The 25,973-nt window shown below is 43.8% G+C and overlaps 1 protein-coding gene across 1 annotated transcript in view; it reads right to left on the minus strand.

Annotated features, from left to right (window-relative positions):
• Positions 1-1,806: 1,806 nt before the first annotated feature.
• The window catches only part of NIPSNAP3A (nipsnap homolog 3A), a 52,552-nt gene continuing 28,385 nt past the window's right edge, over positions 1,807-25,973 (minus strand). Inside the window, exons 3-6 of the mRNA XM_040359455.1 lie at positions 11,311-11,469; positions 7,399-7,548; positions 7,208-7,294; positions 1,807-2,061 (exon numbers count right to left, since the gene is read on the minus strand). Of these exons, the coding sequence (XP_040215389.1) occupies positions 1,985-2,061; positions 7,208-7,294; positions 7,399-7,548; positions 11,311-11,469 (473 nt within the window). The 3' untranslated portion in view covers positions 1,807-1,984. The remainder of the gene's footprint in view (positions 2,062-7,207; positions 7,295-7,398; positions 7,549-11,310; positions 11,470-25,973) is intronic.

Genomic DNA, 25,973 nt, shown 5'->3' on the forward strand with positions numbered 1-25,973 from the left:
TATAGTTGTACTTTTATGGTAACAAAGGGGCGTAACATAAGCAGGCTAATCTTTATCCGGTCTCAAAAGAACGTGCATACGGAATGAAAACATTATACTGGTCTAAAAATTTGTAAAAATTATGGACCTCAAAGATAAAATGTGTAAATCCTTAAATATTTTGGGCCAGATCCACAGCCCGGCAGCGCAACGTAACTTTTTAGATTTAAGTTACACTGACGCAAATTTCCTACGTTAGGTACCGATCCACAAAACACTTACCTGGAAATTTGCGGCGGTGTAACTCAACTCCGTCCGGCGCAAGGCGGGCCAATTCAAATGGGGCGAGTCCCATTTAAATTAGGAGCGCTCCCGCGCCGGACGTACTGCGCATGCTCCCGACGCTTTTTTCCCGACGTGCATTGCGCGACGTGACGTCATTTTTTGAACGGCGCGTAGCGTATTTCCGTATGGCTTACGCAAACGACGTAAAATTTAAAAATTCAACGCGGGAAGGACGGCCAGAACGCCTGCTGTGTAAAAGTAGGGCTGCCTCACAAAAGTGTAACTAAGCGACGGGAAACTAACGTAGCGGCGACGTAGCGAACGCGAAAAAGCTTTGAGGATCAACGTAACTCCTCATTTGCATACCCGACGCTGGATTACGACGCAAACTCCCCCCAGCAGCGGCCGCGGTACTGCATCCTAAGATCCGGCAGTGTAAAACAATTACACCTGCCGGATCTTAGGAATATCTATGCGTAACTGATTCTGTGAACAGGGGAAACAGGGATACGACTGCGTATCAGTAGATACGCCGGCGTATCCCTTTTGTGGATCTGGCCCTTTGATTAGATGAAATAGAAAACAGGTGCAGGTTGGCTAAAGTTTAAGATATTTCACAATATAAATTTGCCTACAAGGGATGGAGATGTCTGATGATCATGATGCCTCGTAACCTTGACAAAGTGCGTTAGAACAATGAAAATGGCACATTTTGGAAGTGTATACATTTATCTTCACTTTGAGACTAAAAGGTTGTTACCCAACTGTAATGTATTGTTCTTTTGATGCAAGGTACATTTGTCTTGATCAGATCTACGCATCATACAGTAACATCTGGTGGCTTGTGAAAGTGTCATTGCCTAATATTTCCAAGGAACAGTTGCGTGATATTTTCCCTGAGAAGCCAAGATGCTTCTAAACTGTGTAAACTTCTGCTACAGTTGTGGCGAGGTTACATTTGCATCTCAAAAGTGCAGTATGACGGCAGCGGTAAAATTTTGGATGCAAAATATGGAATCAGTACAAGAGTTGGGCCTCTCATTATTGTTGCATTAAATGTGCAACTTATCTGCGTCATTGGCTAAACAAGAAGAAAGAGTCCATGCCTTTAGCAATCCCAATGGTGTAGAGGGAGCATGAAAAAAAAAAAATGAATGGAAAGTTATGTTATTGGTATCAATAAAAATATAGATTTATAATGATTGATGTGACACCATTCTCATTGCTAAATCACGTTTCGCAGAAAAGTTAAGGAGCATAAATCGCACATCCCCCTCGCAATTTTAACCTGAAGCTGTATCTTGGAAACTGGAGCCAATTAATACTCAGGACTTCATTTTTCTTTATTCATGACCCAATTCTGGTAAAATTTTGCTTCCTTCATTTCCGAGGCTTTTTCCTTGTAGACCAGTGTTATTCGTGCCATGTGCACAATGAGTGCAGTGTGCAATACATAAGCAAGGCATTACAAAATGGAGTATAGTTTTATACATAACTCACAATTTGTTTAACAAACCCAATTTAAGAAAATAGCAAAACGCATAAAAAAATTTGCAAATTTATTATATACACAACGGTTCAATTACAGAAATTATTTTTTTGAAGCTATATGTAACAGACACACAGATTTAAAGATTCAAATTAGTTTAATAAAAGCACACAGTGATTGACATATCCATTAAAGCTGTTCAATTTAATTGTGCATCATAATTAACCGTAGTTATTTTAATGGAGAAAAGGGTGCTGGAATCAGAAGCGCATTTCTCTGGGAGTCAAGAAATCTCACGCTTTCTCTCACTGTAGGAAAAAAAAAACACACCACATAAAAAAGACAAAATTGCAAGCAAAAATAAATTAATCATATTTATGTTCAACAGCACACACATACTCTGACAGTGGTAGGTTAAAGTGAACCTGTGCTTTGTCCATGCAGGGAAAATTAACAGTTTTTTTTAACTGTTAACCCCACAAGGTGCTCCCACTTACCTTCTATTTGCTCTAGTCAGCAGCTGCAGTGAAGAGAGTGAGTCCTGGATAAATTTACCCACCTCCATATGACAGCACCAAGTGCCAATCAGCAAGCACAAGCACTTTGCATGACAGATATGACAACAGGCCACATGCCTCCCTACTCCTGGAAGTACAGTGTCATTTTTCCTGCTTCAACTACAGAACAGAGTGCTGGGGGAACGAAGAGGAGAGAATATGCTGCTGGTGGAGCCATTCATATAATGAACCTGTTTTACCCTAGAAAATGTTAACTTTCAGATATCAGTCAGATGCTGTTCAGATCTATGTATTAGAAGAATGTGGTAGAAATGCAATTTACTGCAAATGCACCACAATTTGTTACATTTTGAATGGGCATCATAACACACCAATACAAATTGGTGCAGGTCTGTTTTTTTGCACTGCGTTACATTACCAGCACATACAAATGAATGGGCTGCCTTAACACAATGCACATGAACACAGGAGTTTACCTGGATTATATTAAATACATGGGCAGCACTGTGGCTAAGTGGTTAGCACTTCCACCTAGCAGCACCAGGGTTCAAATACCAACCATGGCAATACCTGCACAGAGTTTGCATGTTCTCACTGTGCTTGCAAGGGTTTCATCTGGGTACTCTGGTTTCCTCCGACACTCCAAAGACATGCTGGTAGGTAATTGGCTCCTGTCTAAATTGACCTTAGTGTGTGTGTGTGTATGCGAGTTAGGGATCTTAAATTGTAAGTTCCTTGAGGGCAGGGACTGGTGTGAATGTACAATATATATTTAAAGCCCTGCGTAAGTTTATAGGTTTCACTTATGGCCCACCTGCTGCAGCGGTACCAACATTTATGGCAGTATGCGCCCAGAGACAAATACCTGTAGCGCAGACTGCTTGTGTTCCAGGTAATTGACCCTGAGCCTACTGCCCTAAACGGTAGTACCACATGGCGTAACGTCCAGCTGCAACAGCTGTCAGCCGCTAATAGACTTTTACAGGCTGCTGGCAGCAGGGCTGGATGGTGCGCCTGTGCCTTCCACCCACACCTAAACACCAGAGCCTAGAGCACTGGGGCTACATGCCCAGTGTGCATGAGGCCTTATAGTTTTAGATCAAGTACTATTAATATAGTTTTTTTTTAATCACTAATACTGCAAAGAACAGGAAATGAAACATAATAAAAAAAAAATACACAATAAAAACAACATTCAAACAGTAAATGGCTAATAGCAAAAGAGATGACGCTGAGAAAGATGTTAAAGTGGACCTTGCATTAAATCCTTTACAAATCAGACATGGATAAGAGGGGTTAAATGCACCTATATATTTTACACCTACTAATGGTAAGTGATTTCTGAAGGGGCAGAGAACGTGGACAGTTTAAGCAAACTGCATTTTACTGCAAGCTCTGCTTTAATAAGGGTTAAGAAGAAGAAGAAAAAAAAAATTCCACTTGCAGGTTTGCTGAAGCCAAGTATAATGTAAGGAAATGGTTACACTAAAACTGAATGCCCCCGACAGCTGCAGCATACTAAATGTAACAGTCCTTCTACATTTTAAAAGTGCAAAGTTCTCCTGGCTAATTGAGCTGCGGATGATGTCACCAAAAGCAAAACTATCAATGCAAGGCCCCTTTCTCCCTTGTACGACTTGTCCTGTGACTTGGGACTGAAAAGTCGTATGACAAGTCGTTCCCCATGATTTCCAATGACAACCATTTATATTAGTACGACTTCAAGTCCTGCCAACTTCAAAGTAGTCCCTGCACTACTTTGGTTCGACTTTGATCCTACTTCAGCCCATTGAATATCACTGAAGTCGAATCAAAGTCAGATCACTGTCTTAACAGATCCGACTTTGGAATGTGAGTTGTGCTCTGATAATCTTGAGGGGGAACTCCATGCAAAATGTAAAAATCCAAAAAAAAAGGCATGGGTTCGCCCTCCAAGAGCATACCAGGCCCTTCGGTCTGGTATTGATATTAAGGCCCCCCCCCCCCCCCAACATCCATACCAGAACCTTATCCGAGCACACAGCCCTGCAGGTCAAGAAAGGGGGGTGGGGACGAGCAAGTGTCCCACCCAATGCACCGAGGCGGTGATGTTATAAGGGGCAGGGCCTCCATATGACATCACCCGGTGACCCCAGCCCCATGCCAATATAAGTAGTGTCACACCACGCACCTAGAAGTGTCGCGTTAACATCGTAAGAACAATAGAGTGAGAAGACCCGGCAAAAGAGCAAGAAGACAGCGGAGAAGACTCTGCAAAGGCAGAAGACAGCGGACAGAGGGAGAAGAACCGCAGAGCCTAGAAGACACAGCAAAGGCACAAGACAGCGGACAGAGGGAAAAGAACCGCAGAGGGCTAGAAGACCCAGCAAAGGCAGAAGACGTCACCAGAAGAGGGACAAGAGCCGGAGAGGGGAGAGTAAGATGCCAGAGCAGTCTTAAAAAAATTACTTAAAAACCGCAGGTAGGGGTACAATGTACCCCATAATCATTCACATAGGGTGGGGGGCTGGGATCTGGGGGCCCCCTTGTTAAATAAGGCTTCCAGATTCTGATAAGCTCCCCGCCCACAGACTCCGACAACCAACAGCCAGGGTTGTAGGGAAGAGGCCCTTGTCCTCATCAACATGGGGACAAGGTGCTTTGGTGTACGGGGCGCAGAGTTGAGGGAATGCGGCCTGGTATGGTTCAGGAAGGGGGGGTGGCGCTCGCTCGTCCACACCCCCTTTCCTGACCTGCCGGGCTGTGTGCTCGGATAAGGGTCTGGTATGGATTTTGGGTGGGTGGATAGATAGATAGATATAGGGCTGCAACTAACGATTTTCATAATCGATTAGTTGGTCGATTATTGTTTCGATTAAATCGGATAATAGCCTTAAAAAAAAAAATTTGGGAGCCAATTTGTTGTTGGGCAGATTACAAAACACAAATTGCTGCAAAAACACATTACATGCTTTTCTGCAGCTTCTCCATTGAAGTATATTGAACCAAAAAAAAAAAATAGCACTGTTTTGCGTTAAAAACTCCTTGCCCTTTCCAAATACGCAGAAGCTGAAAAAAAATCATGGATGTGAATGTGTCCCATAGAAAAACATGTAAATGAATTGTAGTGTGTTTCTGCAAAAAGCACCAAAAAACAGAGGTATGACCCAGGCCTGAGATGTTTAGTAACATAATGGGGTTAAAAAAAAACAAATAAGTACAAAAAGAGCAAATAATCGCTACTGTGAAGGGGTTCATTTTTTTACTGTGGGACAGTGAAAGTAATATTTACAGTAGCGATTTGCTTTTTTGTACTATAAAGGGCTCATTTTTTTTTTAACCCCATTATGTTACTGGCCGATTAATCGATTATGAAAATTGTAATCGATTAATTTCATAATCGATTAGTTGTTTCGGCCCTAGATAGATAGATAGATATATATATATATATATATATATATATATATATATATATATATATATATATATATATATATATATATATATATATATATATCTATCTATCTATCTCTATCATTTTGCGCCCCCACCTCCCCAGCCACACGATCGCGTCGGGCCGTGCCGGACGGTAATTGAGGCCGCGGCTTTGTGGCCTTCTGCAGGCCTATGCTTCCTTCCCCAGGTGCCAATTCTAGTCGCAATTGCGACCTGGCGCCCAGATTTTGCCGAACCCTGCCTTAATCTCTTTCCCTACCCCTTTATTCCCCTGTCCTGCATCTGGTGCTTTTGTTAACTCTCTTTAACTCACAGGCTGTGAGTGAACCGTTGGCATTCTCATTTACAAAGAAGGATTTGCTGGCCCTGCATTGTATGCGATAGTGTCGGAGAGCCTGAGACCAATGACACTGGGAGAGAGCCTTCCGGAGTGAGGAATAAGGCAAGTATCTTTTTCAAGGGCGGACAGAAAAAGCAATGAGCATTTAGACTGTATTCACACATAGTGCGGTCACGGGCGTTATACAGCATTGTAAAACGTTGGTCGCCACAAGCACACCCAGAAAACAACTGTTTTCTGTGTGTCCCATTCACACCATAACACAGACTTGCTGCATTTATCTAAGTGCACTGTACAGCACATTATGCTGCTGTATAGCAACATAAAATGAAGTGCAATTTTGTACACTTCAAAGTGGAGGAAAAAAAAAAAAAGTGAGCCTACCACAGACATAGCGGCCAGCTGCCTGAGAGAAAACCGCAGTAGTTTACCTCTCCGGCAACTGGACGCCGTGTTTGAACTGGGCCTTACCCCTAACAATGCAAGGGTGAATTTTTATCAGAGTTTAGCTTTAAATAAGATTTTAGTAGGCATAAGCAGGCTTTGGCAAGCTACAAGCAGTGTTCAAATAAGCCCTTAACAGGCTTTAGTTTCAAGCTGTATATAAGCAGGTGTCTATTTTGGGTGAACTTTAAAATAGAGGGTAACTGGTTCTTATAGGTTACCAGAATACGAGGGCAGAGGAAAAAAATATATATATATTTCACAACTGCTCAGATTCTGCAAGTGAAAGAATCAGCTGGGGTTATGCTTCTAATGGTATTTACTTGAAAAAAATCACTGGAAAAAATGGACATAGGATCACCTTCACTGGTTATTTTACATACGTTTTCAGAAGAGGTAGTGAGAAGCGGTCAGCCCTGCAAGTTATCAGGGGGTTTGAAGAAGCTGGAAGACTTCTAAATAAACCGTACATCCCTATTAAAATGTGAATGGTTCATAGAGGTCTCCATTGTTGGCTACATCCAAATAAACAATGACCTGTATTGAATTGTAACTGTACCATTTGCCCCGTTGTTGTAAAGCACTGCAAAAACTGTTGGTGCTATATAAATCCTGTATTAATAATAATAATGTGCATAAAATATATACATTGAACTTTTGTATGCGTTTGTATGTCCAATAAACGTTACTGTTAAAAAAAAAAAAAAAAACACTTACCTGCAGCAACCACCCTGGCATCCTCATGAGCCACATGCCTCCCTGCAGCTCGGCTGTCAGCGTTCTCATTCCACCACAGGACATGGACTGTGCAAATACAAGAAATGCCAAAATAAATATACACAGTATTTGGAAAAATTATTGACAGAAGGAACACTGCTCTATAATTATGATGCGCTTATAAAAATTACCTTGGTTGAGTAATCCATATTCTGTGTTGAAAATGCCAACAAGGTTTGCGTATCCATTGTGAACATGAGTAGAGATGGCAGCTTTAAATGCCTGGCCCCAGACAGCGGGTCCCCCAGGCTTAAATTTATAAGTGACCAATTCATAAACACCTGGCACAGAGAACATATTTCAGGATTAGAATAAGCAGGGTGCTGATCATCAAGAGTTTATTACATATGTGCTGAAGACTGGCTGGCAGAGGTGTGAATACACATAAATCAACAAGGTGCAGAGCGGTTAAATATGGAACTACACTTCATCTGAGCCCCACAAAACAAAAATGCCAATGTTTTTTTCTGTCAAAGCAAGCTTGTCCCCTATGGTTTATTTTACTGAGAAATCACTTTGAAAAAACACCCCCTAGCATTTCTGACCGTGCCCATCTTGTGTAAGGGCAGATAATTCATGTAACATTAACTTCCTGTAGCTCAGGTATGCATTCAGAAGGGTGTGCTTGGCTCAGAAAGCCTCCTTTCCCCTCCTGAAGACTCCTGAGATGTAAGCCATAATTTGCCTAGGTATGGAAACTGGGAAGTAACTGATGAAATAAAAAATAATAATAATAAAAAAATAAGTAAATATAATATACTTTCCTATCTATTTATGAATGTAGCAGCATAAGGATTAAAGATGGTCATCGTTGAGTGAAGTTCCACTTTAAAGCACATACACCGAGTACTGAATGCTGATTGGTAATGAACCTGAGCTGGGTGTTAAGGGGCTATCATATACGCAGTGAGGAAAGTGAAGGTGGTTTAACCCTTTCACTGCCATGGTTCTATGTAGTAGATGTGTGGCAGCACAGCCAGCAATCTGTTTACATCTCTTTAGCCAACTGTTGGCTTTGTAGTGGAAGTGATTCACTTCCACACACAGCAAGTGATCATTTCCACATACGCTGGAAGGTGCCATGTCTGCCATGTAGCCTTTTCTCACTTGCAAGGAACACCTATGACAGGTGTATGGAGGACTAACAGCCAACATCCGTTTGCCAATTGTACGGAAGGAGTTAGACAGGTATCCGTTTCGGCCTGGATCACCTAGGCCAGGGGTCTTCAAACTACGGCCCTCCAGTTGTTCAGGAACTACAATTCTCATCATGCCTAGTCATGTCTGTGAATGTCAGAGTTTTACAATGCCTCATGGGATGTGTAGTTCCGCAACAGCTGGAGGGCCGTAGTTTGAGGATCCCTGACCTAGGGGATCCGAGCGAAAGTCCCCCCCCCTTCTTTTGCGACACATGACCAGGACCAATCACAAAGCACAGAGCAGCGTATGTATGTGCAGTGAAAAGCCGGCCATGAAGCCACAAGGCTTCAAAGCTGGTTTCCCTTAGCTAGGATGCTGGCGCTTGGTGATCAGCAAATTAAAGTGCGACTGCGATATTGTGGTGGGCAATCTGGCGCAGAGGAGAACACTAACTGACACGGACGTCGCTAGTGACACCAATACAGAGATCAGTGATCATTTTGTACACCGATATTGTACTAATGGCACTGGCTGGGTGACCGGGGTGATCAGGAGGGTAATCAAGGGATTAACGGTGTGCCCAACAGGTGTATGCGTGCTGCTTGTACTCACTGATCTGGCTGGATTTTTCGAACGGCAGGATAGAAATCCAGCCAGGCCCTGTGCTTTTAAACACAGCCAATCAGCAGGTATACAGCCATAATCTTTGGCTGTAACCTGCTGACAAACTCATGCTGCGGACAATTATAGTACAGGGCAGCAGGGGGCACTTGCATGCCCAACCAGGAAGTACACAGCCATGCACGGGTACTTTGCTGTGCCGCCCACCCAGTAAATGTACTGTGAATGGGCAGCAAGTGGTTAGCAAACAGATGCAGATATGTTACACAGAAAAAGCACGCACACCCTTACATTTACTACCACTGCCAGATTACAGCCTGCCTGGGGAGTATGCAGGTAAAACCCATTTTACCACATATATCTAGGGGTCTGGTGTTCTCTCTGCTACTGATGTGTGGTGTAAAAAAATAATCTACAAGTGCCAATATGTTCAGGATTCCAATTGCATCTTTGTTTTAGATGTTTATCGTTTGCATGGGATCTCTTCTGCTAATATAAGCAGCTGTGTCACACAGGATGAAAGTTAGGCACACAAGTAGATTATAAATGAGATCTCTTGACGATATGAACGAGTAATGCCTGGAACACACGATGATATTATCAGACGAATGATTGTCCTTTTTTTTTGCATGCTAGTCTCATATCAAAAATGAAGAGTTTACTAAAGCGACTCAAATTCTCGTACCTTTTTTTAAACGACAACTGTACTGATTTAATGAAAATCGTACAATCTGGTATCATACGGGAAACATTTTCATGCTTGCCCCATCAGATATTAACCACTAGCCGACCAGCCACCGTCATTATACGGCGGCAGGTCGGCTCTCCTGGGCGAAAGCCCGTAGCTATACGTCCTATCGTATAGCCGCCACTAGGGGGCGCGTGCGCGCCGCCGGAGGCGCGCGCCCCCCGCTCGCCCCAGACTCCCGTGCGTGTGCCCGGCGGGCGCGATCGCCGCCGGGCACACGCGATCGCTCGTTACAGAGCGGGGACCGGGAGCTGTGTGTGTAAACACACAGCTCTCGGTCCTGTCAGCAGGGGAAATGCTGATTTTCTGTTTATACAATGTATGAACAGAAGATCAGTGTTTCCCCTAGTGAGGCCACCCCCCCCCCCACAGTAAGAACACACAAGGGACATACTTAACCCCTTCCCCGCCCCCTAGTGTTAACCCCTTCACTGCCAGTGGCATTTTTATAGTAATCTAATGCATTTTTATAGCACTGATCGCTATAAAAATGCCAATGGTCCCAAAAATTTGTCAAAAGTGTCCGAAATGTCCGCCATAATGTCGCAGTAACGAAAAAAAAATCGCTGATCACCGCCATTACTAGTAAAAAAAATATATTAATAAAAATGCCATAAAAATACCCCCTATTTTGTAAACGCTATAACTTTTGCGCAAACCAATCAATAAACGCTTATTGCGATTTTTTTTTACGAAAAATATGTAGAAGAATACGTATCGGCCTAAACTAAGGAAAAAACATTTTTTTTATATATTTTTGGGGGATATTTATTACAGCAAAATGTAAAAAATATTATTTTTGTTTATGGTGCAAAAAATAAAAACCGCAGTGGTGATCAAATACCACCAAAAGAAAGCTCTATTTGTGGGAAAAAAAGGACGCCAATTTTGATTGGGAGCCACGTCGCACGACCGCGCAATTGTCAGTTAAAGCGTTGCAGTCCCGAATCGCAAAAAGTGCGCTGGTCTTTGACCAGCAATATGGTCCGGGGGTTAAGTAGTTAAATCACATGAATTGTGATCGGCTCTCGAAAACTGTGTACTCAGCCGCCTGACAAGTCGCGTCCCATTGTATTCAATAGAACCGTTCTAATAGGAGCAACGCAAGTCGCTCCAACTTAGAAAAAGGTTATTGTACGACTTTGGGGGGCGATTCGGGGCGACTTGCATTGACTTCTATATAGAAGTCATTTTGCAAGTCGCCTCTGAAGTCGTCTTCAGGACGCCTTGCCGAATTGCTCCCGAAGTCGTGCCGCCCCAGTGTGAACCGGCTCTAATGATCAGATTATCCTACAATCACTTTGAAGGCAGTATTTTTATACAATTTTCTGATCGTGTGTACGGGCCGTTAGACTTTGTGAGCGAAAACGTGTTACCTTTCTGTTAATAGCGGACCACTTGATTTTAAATAAACTCTGGAGGGATGGACTTCAGGGTTTACTATTTTAAAGTAATGTAAGGATATATGCCCCTGATTCAACCGATTAGATGTATGAAACAAGGATCGGGTAGAATCATTGTAACCAGCACTCACCTTCTTTCTCTGGCTTCTGCAGTTTACACCATGGAACCAAGTAAGCAATCTCAATTTCTTGCTTTTCTATCATGGGCAATGCTTTGCATATGTATTTTTCCTGCCACTCTTTGTCTTGAGGTAGCTTGGACCGTACAGCCGTTCGATGTGCAAAGCTGTCTATAAAAAAAAAGTATATGCAACATAATAAAACATATGATAACAAAACCTTAAAAGGCTATCTATAGGATCATTAAAAAAAAACAAAGTCATACTTACCGCCTCTGTGCAGATGATTTTACACAGAGTGTCCCCGATTCTCCTCTTCTGGGGTCCCTCAGCGGTGCTCCTGGCTCCTCCTCTTCGAGTGCCCGGAGAAGCATCCTTCCTTGGGGCACCCATGCAGGTGCGCTCCTCTGTACTGCTGCCGCGTCTATTGACACAAACAGCAGGACTCGGCTCCCATGTCATCGGATTTGATAGACAGCAGCAGGAGCCAATGGCTGCACTGGTATCAATCTATCCAATCAGGACCCGAGACAATAGCTGGATCGGGTGTGCTCGTCCCCGGCGCAGTAACGACAAGGCTCAGGTAAGTGAAAGGGAAGCTCTAGTGCACAAGAGGTTTCTCACCTCAATGCATAGTATGCATGGAGGTGAAAAACCGCAAGGGGTTTACAAACTCCTTAAAGTTATTCTATGGGCAAAATCATATATTCATTTCCACATGTATTCCAGTTACAGTATATCTAGTCCAGTGTTTCCCAACCTTTTGAGAATTATCAACACAGTCTCAAGGCACCCCATTCTAAAATGTAAAAACTATACTAATAGTTTTACATATTGCAGAAACAACCACACAAGTAGGACACCCAACGTTATAGGGGATTTATTCTTCCGAGAACAAATACACTTTTACAAACTGGTACTGACTAGTATACCAAGGTTTCTCAGTTCCCTCAGTTTTCTCCATCACTCAGCTGTGACCCCACAGAGGGGCAGGAGAAGGGGATACAAGGATGTTATGCAGGCAATGGACATCCTCCATATCAACTGATGAAGCCATTGGTCGTTAGGACACCGGCAGCTAGAAAGTTGTAATGGTGCACAGTGAAAACCTGTGGCTTTGTGTAACTAAAAAGGCAGATTTATCCAAATGCCGACTTGTAAATAATATTTGGGCAATTTGTATGCATTTTGCCAAGGCACCCCCTGAAGAAACCTCAAGGCACCCTGGTTGAAAAAGGCTCACTTCTCTCAGATTAATAGACGTAGGCTCTCTTGAAGATCTTATAAACTTTGTGAAGTTGCCCACACCTTTACTTTCTTGAATTCTGAGACATCTGGGGCCAGATCCACAAAAACCTGGCGTAACTTAAAAAATCCCATTTAAGTTACACTGCCTTAAAATTTCTACCTAAGTGCCCGATCCACAAAGCACTTATCTAGAAATTTCAGGCTGTGTAACTAAAATTCCGCCGGCGCAAGGCGTTCCTATTCAAATGGGGCGAGTCCCATTTAAATGAGGCGCGCTCCCGCGCCGGCCGTACTGCGCATGCGCGAAGTTACGTTACGCCGAGTTTTGAGGATCGCGACGGCTTTAAAAAGTTGCGTCGGGAAAAAAATTACAGCGTCGCTCGGCATGCATTCCTGAGGGAGAACTCCATGCCAATTTTCAAAGAAAAAACCGGCATGGGTTCACCCCCCAGGAGCATACCAGGCCCTTAGGTCTGGTATGGGTTGCAAGGAGACCCCCCTACGCCGAAAAATCGACGTAGGGGTCCCCCTACAATCCATACCAGACCCGTATCCAAAGCACGCTACCCGGCCGGTCAGGAAGGGAGTGGGGACGAGCGAGCACCCCCCCCCTCCTGAGCCGTGCCAGGCCGCATGCCCTCAACATGGGGGGGTTGGGTGCTCTGGGGCAGGGGGGCGCACTGCGGGCCCCCCCACCTCAGAGCACCCTGTCCCCATGTTGATGAGGACAGGACCTCTTCCCGACAACCCTTGCCGTTGGTTGTCGGGGTCTGCGGGCGGGGTGCTTATAGGAATCTGGGAGTCCCCTCAAATAAGGGGGCCCCCAGATACCGGCCCCCCACCCTAAGTGAATGGATATGGGGTACATCGTACCCCTATCCATTCACCTGTAGGCAAAAAGTTAAAGTTAGTAAACACACAACACAAGGGTTTTTAAAATAATTTATTATTCTTCTCCGGATGCCCCCCCTGTCTTCTTTATTAGCTCTATTAGCAGGGGGGGCTTCTTCTTCCACTCTCCGGGGGTCTTCTCCACTCTCCGGGGGGGGGGGGGTTCTTCTTCCGCTCTCCGGGGGGGGGCTTCTCCGGACTCCGGGGGTCTTCTTCCATCTTCTCCCCTCTTCCGCTGTTGACTCTGCGAACCCTGGTTCTTCTGCAGATGTCCGGTGCCTTCTTCTTCAGCGCTGGCTGCCTGCTATCTTTGTGTGTTAGCTCAATTTCTAACAGGCAGCCGGCGCGGTCTTCTGTGACGTCAGGGTCTTCTCTTCTGTTCTTCTCCCTTCTTCCGATGTTGACTCGTCGCCTCTTGTCACTGTAATGATGGAAGCGCGCCTTGCATCCCATTTATATAGGCATCACCGTCCCATCATGCTCCGGCAGGTACCCACGTGGTGGGTGCCTACCCACGTGCACCCACCACGTGGGTACCTACCGGAGCATGATGGGACGGTGATGCCTATATAAATGGGATGCAAGGCGCGCTTCCATCATTACAGCGACAAGACGCGACGAGGCAACATCGGAAGAGGGGAGAAGAACAGAAGAGAAGACCCTGATGTCACAGAAGACCGCGCCGGCTGCCTGTTAGAAATTGAGCTAACACACAAAGATAGCAGGCAGCCAGCGCTGAAGAAGAAGGCACCGGACATCTGCAGAAGAACCGGGGTTCGCCGAGTCAACAGCGGAAGAGGGGAGAAGATGGAAGAAGACCCCCGGAGTCCGGAGAAGCCCCCCCCCGGAGAGCGGAAGAAGAAACCCCCCCCGGAGAGCGGAGAAGACCCCCGGAGAGTGGAAGAAGAAGCCCCCCCTGCTAATAGAGCTAATAAAGAAGACAGGGGGGGCATCCGGAGCAGAATAATAAATTATTTTAAAAACCCTTGTGTTGTGTGTTTACTAACTTTAACTTTTTGCCTACAGGTGAATGGATAGGGGTACGATGTACCCCATATCCATTCACTTAGGGTGGGGGGCCGGTATCTGGGGGCCCCCTTATTTGAGGGGACTCCCAGATTCCTATAAGCACCCCGCCCGCAGACCCCGACAACCAACGGCAAGGGTTGTCGGGAAGAGGTCCTGTCCTCATCAACATGGGGACAGGGTGCTCTGAGGTGGGGGGGCCCGCAGTGCGCCCCCCTGCCCCAGAGCACCCAACCCCCCCATGTTGAGGGCATGCGGCCTGGCACGGCTCAGGAGGGGGGGGGCGCTCGCTCGTCCCCACTCCCTTCCTGACCGGCCGGGGTAGCGTGCTTTGGATACGGGTCTGGTATGGATTGTAGGGGGACCCCTACGTCGATTTTTCGGCGTAGGGGGGTCTCCTTACAACCCATACCAGACCTAAGGGCCTGGTATGCTCCTGGGGGGGAACCCATGCCGGTTTTGTTTTTACAAATTGCCGTGGAGTTCTCCCTCGGGAATGCATACCAAATGCCGTCGCTGGAATGGGCTTTTACATGGTGTGACTAGTTTACACTTTGTAACATCAGCCCTAGTTTTACACTTGCAAAATAAAACTTACGGCGAAAAAACGAAGCTGGAAAGCTTTGTGGATCGCCTTAAGTGCTAATTTGCATACTAGAAACGGCATGCCCCCAGCGGCGGATGCGGTACTGCATCCTAAGATTCGGCAGTGTAATTCAATTACACATGCCGGATCTTCTGCCTAACTTTGGAAAAAGCCTTTTGAGGATCGTTTCCAAAGTTAGACACAGACTGAACAGCAGTTAAGTCTGCGTATCTCTTTTGAGGATCTGGCCCATAGTAACTATGTCCTGTGAGTAAGCATTGCTGTGTCACACATTTCACAGAACCCGTCTTCTGATCTACAAGAGGTTTGGAAAAAAGAACTATTGCAATGATGTGGTTATAAAAATTTAATTGTATGTGGTGATCACAGAACTTGTTTAAAAGCAAGGTTTAAAGACATGTGCCAAAGTGAACCAGTGAAGACCAATATAGGAACTTGTGAATTAATGATCTGGCAACATAACATGCAGTAAAGGTCTGAACTCCTGTTATGCGTCTGACTTTTTAGGCGATGAAGCCAAGGTGAGGATAACAGCCCAGAAATCTTCTCTTACCCAAATACAAGTCACCAATGGCAGCTGTCATGTAGTGATGGTTCAGTATACAATATCACAATATCTTTCTTCGTATCTAATAAACATACCCCTTCCAGTCTAGAGATTGTTGCTTTTAACCAGCCATAACGCAGCAGAATATGTCACTTATCCAACACTGCATATAAAGGGAATATGGATAGCACAGAGTACTATGCCTAAAACATATACCCTGCAAATGGTCTGACTATAACAACCAGTTATAACACAAATGCAGGTACCGCAGTTCACCATCATTACAAATATTCTGATTTAAACAGGAAGGCCATTCAAAAACTTAAAGTGGATGTAAACCTTTAATACACCCAGTGAAGTGAACAGCCTCAGATGATACACTGAGATGAAACAAATCTCCCTGTATAATTTTTACATCCATATCTGCTGTCTTCAGCGTAATATACTGTTTAGAAAGTTCAGAAATTTTATTTTCCTGTTTAACACAGAGTGTGATATCTGAGCATACAGTCAAGATAGCTAAAACAGCTGATTGGAGGAAATGCACACACCCCCTCTCATCATAGGCAGAGACTCTCAGAGGTGTTTTGTAACATGGCCAGCAGCCTGCTAACCTATTTATAGCAACCTCCCTGGACAGAAATTTCAGGCTGCTTTTATCTGATGTGTCCGAGAATTTGTCACGAATTATCAGGCTTATAACAGGGGAACTGGTCAGGAGAAAGCTATGGGACTTAGCTCTTTGAAGAGAGATAACAAAACACTGCAGATATATGTGCCCAGCTCAAATTTCATTAATTGGGTTTACATCCACTTTCAGTTTTTGGTAATTTCTGCGAGTTAAATCAAACCTAATGCCTCGTAAACACGATCGGTTTTCCTGGCATGAAAACTGCAAGGACAGCTTTTGGCTGGAAAAACTGGCCGTGTGTGTGCTCCATGGCAGTTTTCCCGCCGGGAATCCCAGCAGGAAAAATTAGAGCATGTCTTCTATTTTCTTGCCGGGATTCCCGGCGGTATTTTTCTCGACAGTTTCCCCATGTGGAAAGCCTGCAGTGGCGCATACACACCCGGTCAAAGCTCTCATGGCAGTTTTCCAGGTTCTCGGCTTTCCCCTCGGTTTTCCCGGCAGTAAAAAGTCCGCCAGGAAAACCTATCGTGTGTACAAGGCATTAGTTTATAGCTCCTGGGGACTTGCTAAAATATTAACATATGGGTTCCTGAATCTGTACATCTGGTCATCTTTTTCCCTGCTGCATTGGTTTATTAAAGTGGTTCTAAAGCCAGGAGGATTTTTTTACCTTAATGCATTATCTGGATTAAAGTAAAAACACCTTCCACTGTTTCCCCCCCACCCCACCCCCTGAACACTTACCCGAGTTCTGTATTGATCCTGCGCTGTGCCCGTCGCTGGTTTTCAGGGGGAAAAACATTGGCTCCTGCTGCTGTCAAATGATGCAAGGAGGGAGTAAGGGTGGGGTGAAGGCATGCTGCACGAGTCAATAGATGAACAGTCCAGCTGGGAGGGAGTCAACAGCTGTGCCCTCATAGGATGTAGCTTATCATCGGGACACATCAGTAAAAGCAGACAACGCCTGCAGGGGACCCCAAAAGGGTAGGTTCGGGGCTGCCACTCTGTGCAATACCATTGCGCAAACCAGGCAAGTACTGTATAACACGTTTGACTATAAAGTGGAAGTTCAATCAAAACCGAACGCTAAACCTACTCTCAGCCACATTCTAAACCCAAATCGACCTATCCCTATAAAGAAGAAATCGCTATACTTACCTATTCTGCAGCCACTCCGGTCCAACCCTGAACTGTCAGCAGTGACTTCAGTGTGTAGGAGTGCGCAGAGGAGGCAGTTGACAAGGATGCCCTATAGTAAATCTATGGGCGATTTCACTTCCCAGGCATTTCCCCAGCCGTTGTCAGGTCTCTCCTGCACACAGCAACCACCACTGTAGACCAGACCTGTTTCAGAAAAAGGTATGTATAGCAATTTTGTTTCATTACAGGGTTACAGAGATTAGTTATAGAATGTGGTTGAGAGACGATTTGGAGCTTCCACTTTAACATTATACTATGGAGAACGTAACAGGAGCTGGGACATACAAAAGATGTGTGGAACAGCCGATGGACAGGAACAGAGTCAGGATTTATAAACAAGGAGATTTCATAGTATGGCTGGCTTCACATCTATGCATTCTCATTAAAATGCTTTTAATTGTGTGCTGCAAAATGTGATGCGATAGACATTTTTACATGCATTACCAGACCTAGTTACACTAGTCGATGCGTTTTACAAAGCACATTGATATGTTGACATGTTCTATTGATTTCAATTGGCCACTCAACGTGCAATGACCTTCAGAGTATCAAAAGGTATAAAAAGCCAAATTTAGGTTCAAGTGGTTAGAGAGGCAATTTATAGGAAACGGCTTTGGACAAAGAAGGATTATGTTCGGCCTAATCCATTCAATATACCCAACATTGCATTTTTTGTTATTGTATGTCTTTAACAACTCAAAAATAAAATTTTACAAAAAAATGAATAAAATAAGGGAGATTTCATTTGGTGGTATTTGATCACCTGCGTTTTTTATTTTTTGCGTTATAAACAAAAACACACACACAAATATATATTTTTTTTACTTCTTGCTAGGATAAAGGGACTGCGACATTGCGGAGGACAGATCGTAACACTTTGGGACCAGTGACATTTATACAGCGATTTATACAGCGATCAGTGCTATAAAAATGCACTGATGATCGTACAGCACTCCGCTGAGACAAAGGAAGGAAAAAGATCTCCTATGCAGAAATTTGAATTGAATAAAATGTGTCTCTGTCCGATACCAGCTGTTTAAAATGTTGGGTCCATAGGTCATCCCAGTCCTTCCCCTGCACATCTGGTACCTCGGTTGCCCACCTGTCCCTACATCTAGTCAGAGCCTGTGGTGTCTTTTTCAATAATTATTCGTAGGTCACTGAAAGGTATTTGACCAGCTCCTCATCCATTAGCACGGGATTCTAAATCTGATGGTAGAGTTTCTATTTTCACAACCTTAAAACTGCTCCTGGAAGTCATGCCCCAGGAAAATATTGAAAAAAAAAAGACAAGCGTTAGGTATGGTATATCATGGCGCGCCTTCAATTGTGCAAAAGTCAACAAGTCCCCATAGCACGTAATGTCCTTAAGCATTTTTATTCCTTTAAAATCCCAAAGATCATAGGATCTGAAAAGTTATTAAAGTGGGGCAGTGTGGGGTTCATCCACAGCGGGGTAGAGGGAGAAAAACCTAGATAACTGGGACATGCAACTTTCACCGCCATATCCCAGGTTTTAATGGTAGCTTTTATAGTTAGAATAAGTGGGAGATCCAAGCAATGTGTTACTTTAACTGATTGTTGCAGTCATGCTGTAATTTAGGCCAATATGTATTCTGCTATATATTTTTGTTAGAAAAAAAAAAAAAAAAACATAAGCATTTATTGAATGGTTTGCACAAAAAAAGTTAGTCTACAATGTGATATATACTGCTCAAGAAAATTAAAAGAAACACTTTGAAAACATATCAGATCTCAAAACAGGCAAAAATCTCATGCTGGGATATCTATACTGATATGGACTGAGTAATGTGTTAGGAATGAAAGGATGCCACATCATTTGATGAAAATGATCCACCTACAGAGGGCTGAATTCAAAGACACCCCGAAAATCAAAGTGAAAAAATATTGCAGCAAGCTTGTCCATTTTGCTGAAATTTCATTTCAACAACTCAAAATGGTCCTCGGTAATTTTTATGGCCCCCAAGTGCTTGTATGCATGCCTGATAACATCAGGGCATGCTTCTAATGATATGGATGGTGTCCTGGGGTATTTCGTCCCTGATCTGGACTAGAGCATGACCGAGCTACTGAACAGACTGAGGTGCAACTTGGCAGTGCCGGATGGACCGAAACATAATGTCCCAGAGGTGTTTTTTGGTATAAATTTCTTCATCCTCCAGGAACTGGCTGCATGCTCTTGCCACATGAGGCTGGGCATTGTCGTGCACCAGGAGAAACCCAGGACCCACTGAACCAGCGTAGGGTCTGACAATGGGTCCAAGGATTTCATCCCGATACCTAATGGCAGTCAGGGTGCCATTGTGTAGCCCAGTGTTTCTCAACTCCAGTCCTCAAGGCGCCCCAACAGGTCATGTTTTCAGGCTTTGCATTATTTTTCACAGGGGATTTAATCAGTTTCACTGCCTTAGTAATTACCACAGCCATTTCATCTGAGGGAAATCCTGAAAACATGACCTGTTGGTGCGCCTTGAGGACTGGAGTTGAGAAACACTGGTGTAGCCTGTAGAGGTCTGTGTGTCCCTCCATGGATATGCCTCCCCAGACCATCACTGACCCACCACCAAACCGGTCATGCCGAACGATGTTACAGGCGGCATAAAGTTCTCTGTGACTTCTCCAGACCCTTTAAGTCTGTCACATATGCTCAGGGTGATCTGCTCTCATCTGTGAAAAGCATGGGGCACCAGTGGCGGACCTGCCAATTCTGGTGTTCAATGGAAAATGCCAATCGTGTGTCTGGCAGTGAGCACAGAGCACACTAGAGGACGTTGGGCCCTCAGGCCATCCCCATGAAGTCCGTTTCTGATTGTTTGGTCAGAGACATTCACACCAGTGGCCTGCTGGAGGTCATTTTGTAGGGCTCTGGCAGTGCTCATCCTGTTCCTCCTTGCACAAAGAAGCAGATACTGGTCCTGCTGATGGGTTAAGGACCTTCTACGGCTCTGTCCAGCTCTCCTAGAGTAAATGTCTGTCTCCTGGAATCTTCTCCATGCTCTTGAGCCTGTGCTGGGAGACACGGCAAACCTTCTGGCAATGACACGTATTGATGTGCCATCCTGGAGGAGTTGGACTGCCTGTGCAACCTTTATAGGGTCCAAGTATCGCCTTGTGCTACCAGTAGTGACACTGACCCTAACCAAATGCAAAACTAGTGAAAAACAGTCAGAAAAGATGAGTAGGGAAAAAAAAATGTCAGACACCTCCACCTGAAAAACCATTCCTGTTTTGGAGGTTGTCTCATTGTTGCCCATCTAGTGCACCTGTTGTTAATTTCAATTAACAGCAAAGCAGCTGAAACTGATTAACGACCCCCTCTGTATACACCCCTCCCCCTCTGCTACTTAACTGACCAGATCAATATCCCAGGAGTTCTGATTCAAAAGTGTTCCTTAAATTTTTTGGAGCAGTGCATTTATGGAATTAACATTTCCTACCAATATTGGCAGAGATCAGTGACTTATAGGGGGGCTGCGATATTGCAGCAGGCAAATAGGATACCTGACATTTTTGACACTTTTTTTGGGAACCAGTGACACCAATACAGTGATCAGTGCTAAAAATATGCACCGTCACTGTACCAATGACACTGTCTGGGAAGTGGCCCAACATCAGGGGCAAAGGGTTAACTGCATGCCTAACAATATTTTCTCACTGTGGGGGTGGTGCCTTTACTATGGGAAGGCATTGGTCCATTTTGCTGCTTTAAAGGAACAAAGGCTCAATGCCTTATCTACTGACAGGCAGATCGCCATTCTGGCTTCCTGCCTAATGATTGGCGGGGGACAGCGGACATTGAGACCATGGTACCCACAGATCAGCTCCCACTGTGTCTAATCACAGCAGGAGCAGATCGTAAGAAGCATGCCTGCGCACCCCAGACCCAGAAGTGCAGGCTTTTGGTTTGTTTTCATATATGTTTGTCACGTTAATTTATTTTTGGCTAAATTTGTATATTATATTACTATATGTGCATGGTCTCAATGTGTAAATGTACAACTGGTGCCATCTAGTGGCGATGATTAGGTCTTACAGTCACACAGCAAGGCACATATATGGAACCCATACTCCATGTATTTAAATGCTTGTACCTGCCAGTACTATGGATCTGGGTTGGGCTGATGGCTGACAGTTCAATGTCTCTATGGTGGGTCTGTGCAGCTCTGGCACGCACTCATGGACCCATCTATGTGAGCTCCTCCCTGTTCCCTCACCTGTACACAATAGGTGGCTCTAATTGTGAATGGTCAGCCTTCACTCCTTTCTCTTTATATGCTTGTTGACCAAAGAAGGAAGGTGGAGTAGTGTTTGCAGCGAGGAACATCCATTTGTGACACTTGGTTGTCTACTGTTATACATTTCTTATGAAATATTCATCAGAAACCTGCCCGTGCTTGAACACCAGCAACTTAGCTGTGGGATTTATTTTTAATTTTTTTATTATCCTTGTGTGATTGGGGTACTAGGAGGGTGAGTGTTTCCCTATTGTTGACACTATGTATAGGAAACATTAATGACCTTAGTAGACTTTGTTTCCAAAATTGGGAGTAGGGGTGTAGTTTGTAAATGTTGGGGTACCCCACACCACAATATCCATAGCCCCTCACACTAAATGCGTATTAATTTAGCGATACCTCTTTAATATATTGGTGATTTTCATATAATACCGTATTTGTCGGCGTATAACACGCACCCTAACTTTAAGAGGGACGTTTCAGGGAAATAAAAAATTTCCACAGCCCCCTGCGTATAACACGCAGGCACAGTTGACCCTCTATTTTCAGGGTGAAAAGGTGAGTGTTATGCGCCAATAAATACAGGATATCATTAAAATGTTCGTTTGTTGTTTTTTTTTCTCCATAAGGCCATGTGTGGACTGTCCCGTCTATATCTGTATGAAGACCATGCATATCGACTCCTGTTATTGCCCGTTTTGTATAAACCTTGAGGTATGAGGCAATAGACCTTTGAGCCATTATATTAATTGACATAATGTGATTGTAACGGATATATATATATTGTTAATTTTTAGTGTTTCACTGTGAGATATTTCCTGAAGAAGCGGGCTTGGTCCTGTGAAACGCAACCTGTGTCGAAACCACAGCAAATTTTGCATCCCCCACTGCTGCGGGGTTGTTGGGCATCAGCACTATGAAGATTGGTTTTGTGCCTTCTTGATGTTATGTTTGTGTCACATGTGTACACTTTTAGGTTTTCAATCATTTTATCTTTATAAAATGTGATACTTTATTTCTTGGTACCGTTACAGTCCTTTCAGTTTAGTAGTTAGTTTTTTTGTGTTATATAAAAGAGCCTCTATTAATGTAAAGACACATGTGACAAGAGCTACAGTACATGGGAAAAATTTAGTAGCTTAAAAAGTGTTACTAAACCCACAACAGTAAAATTAGTCTGTATATGCAGTAAGGAATGCCTGTCATACTCACTGTGGAATCTAAGGGGTTAATCCTCTACATTGTGTAAAAAGGCCATTTGATCCTGTTTTCTCTGATCCTCCTCTTCTTTTACTGTCCCCAATCCATCTGCTGTTAAGTACAGAGGCATTTGAGGCATTGTGCACATGCTCAGCCTGGTGTGTACTGATAGAGTTTTTTTTGGGGGGATGGTACATGTGATCAACACAGGGCCAAGCCGCACTGTCCAGACAGAGGGTCAGGGGTCCTGCAGCCTCACAGAACAAGCTCAGCTGGACACTGATAGAAGTCACAACGCTGCTATATATTGCTGATGATAAAAGGTATTTAGCAGTTTATATTTACTAAAATAATTTCATGAACTGTGTACTGTAAGAGACCAGATATAGTGAATGCAGGGTCCTGGGTTTAATAACACTTAAGGTGCTCCACTAAAATCTAAGATCATCAGAACTAGCTTCCCAATTTAGAGATTTAACCTCTATGTCAGTTCTATAACCAACTCAAAATTTGGTGAGAACAGTAGATGGGATAAAGTGAGCAAATCTCCTTAACAGGGCAACAGACTTGACAGGCGTTCTAATACCTCCACACCCTTCAATATTTTTGCAATAAAATCAATTTCTAAAATTCAGCTTTAAAGTAGGGCTGCAAACTAACGATTATTTTCATAATCAATTAGTTGGCTGATTATTGTTTCGATTAATCAAATCGGATAAAATCAAAAACTCAATATGCCATTTTTCCGTTTATTTAAAATAATGAAAAATAAAAAGCTTAAACTTTAAAATTTACATTACACAACTGTGCAAATTCATAAAAGGAGTATAAAAACAAACATTCTGAAAAGAGGTGTACTATAAAGGTCACTTTCACACTGAGGCATCCTCACTTTACAGTTGTTTTAGCTGCACTTTTTGGCCGCTAGCGGGGCACTTTTAGCCCCGCCAATGGCTGAAGGGTTAAAAAGCGCCACTGCCCATTGATTTCAATGGGCAGCAGCGCTTTAGGAGCAGTGTGTACACAGCTCCTAAAGTGCCTACAAAATGCAGCTTGCAGAACTTTTTTAGCGCCCTGCCAGGGCACCGATCCAGTGTGAAAGCATGCAGGCTTTAACCCTGGATTGACAAGTGGTGTGATTTGCAGGCGCTATTTTTAGCACTATAGCACCCGTAAAGCGCATCAGTGTGAAAGTAGCCTTACTGTTCAAGAAACTTTGCATTTGAATGTAAAAATGCCAACATGTCCATATGCTCAGGGCTGAGGCTGGCTCTCTTTTTACAAACGATGTTGCTTGCAACAGAGAAGAGACGCTCTGATGTCGTGGAGCTGCCTGGGATGCACAAGGATTTCACTAGATTTGCCAAGGTAGGATATTTCTCTTGGTGACCCTTCTATCAATTCAAAGGGTTTCCCTCCTTCGCAAGTGGCTTCTCTGAAAAATAAGCCTGGACTTCATTTCGAACTTGAGTATGAATATCCTCCTCAAGTTGCCCCTCTTCCCTGCTACCCCCAGACTCAAGGAGTGAGACAAGTAGTGCCTCGGTCTGTATATTTATGATTTGCTCTGCAGTTATAAAAAATGTAATCTTCTATATCTTGGGTCGAGGGCAGAGGAAAGAATAACTGTTTGCGACAGGTTCAAAAAGGATCCCCTTCCATCTGCTTTGAAATTCATCTGCTGCAGTGACTTGGAAGCTTTTCAGCGGAGATGGATCGAAAGAAGCACCCTCATTGGACTGCACCAGCCCCTTCACAAGTGCAGGCATGGATGATAGAGTAACATTCTTGGCCACTCATGTATACAGTACAACATTCATGGGGCTTAAGAGCAGTGGAAAGTTATAAAGAATACTCCACTGGTCTGGTTTTAAGTCCAGATAATGTTTGCCCTTTTGTGCAACTGATGGGTCAGACAGAGTTGCAGTTACCGGGCACCTTTGTTCAATGAATCATTCAACCATATAGCAAGTTCTATTCCATCTTGCGCTTCCATCTTAAAGAAGCTTGTGCTCATATGTACCCATTTGCTTCCCCTTTAATTTGTTGCTCGCTAGCTCACTTTAAAAAAAAAAAAAAGGTTCAACTAGTCCTCTTGCAGCACCAACAGCTCGCTCAATTCCTGAATTCTTTAACACAGCACTGATCCCCAGCTGCAAGGTGTGGCCAGTGCAGAGTATATTGGCCCAGCCATGCGTGTCCGCCAGGATTTTCGCAGCATCCACAATATATGCACCATTGTTATGCACAATGGCAATTATTTTCTGAGCCAGAATTTCAAAGTTTGCAGTAACCTCCTCCAACCAATCTGTAATATTTTCTGCTGTATGTCTGTCTTCCAGAGGAATAGTAGTGAGGCAGATAGAAATCATCTTCCACTATGTAGAGGCATGCAATGCCAAGGAAAGCCTCGGGCGCTATACTTGTCCATATGTCTGCAGTAAAGGCAATTCTGCCTTCATTAGCACCGATGGAATCCTTCACATTGCGAAATGCCTCCTGGTACTTTTTCTCCACTAGTTTAGTACAACGGGTTCTTGATGGTAGAGTATATCCAGGGTTCAGTACACTGATCATGCTTTTAAATCCTCGGTCTTCAACCATGGACAGTGGCATGTCGGCAACTAGCATTTTTCATGACAGAAACTGTTATAACTGCTGATTGTTGGGGAGTGCAGGATGATTTTGCTGCACAAACTGTCATGGTGTGCGGTTTCTTTCTGCAATGAAAAAAAGATAATATGAATGGTTAGTTTGCAGGAAAAGCCATTTCTGTGTAATATATCTATGCAATATAACATTTTGGTTTAACTTACCGTTCTGATATTTCGCCCTCCTCTGTAAAGCCCATGCGTTTCCATTTCATGTGCTCGTTCATCATAGTTGTGCTTCCATGCAATGCATGTTTTGCAAATTTTGCAGGTGACCACCTTCTTTGCATTTCAATTAAAATGCTCCCATGCCTTAAAAGACTTGGGTCACACTTTTTTCAGCAGTCATTCTGTCAGCACCCTCTGCCATTTGTATAATGCATTTTTTTTGCAGCTAGAAGTTAAAAACAAAAAAAAC

The sequence above is a fragment of the Rana temporaria genome, chromosome 1 (assembly GCF_905171775.1).
Source record: "Rana temporaria chromosome 1, aRanTem1.1, whole genome shotgun sequence".
Taxonomy (NCBI): Eukaryota; Metazoa; Chordata; class Amphibia; order Anura; family Ranidae; genus Rana; species Rana temporaria.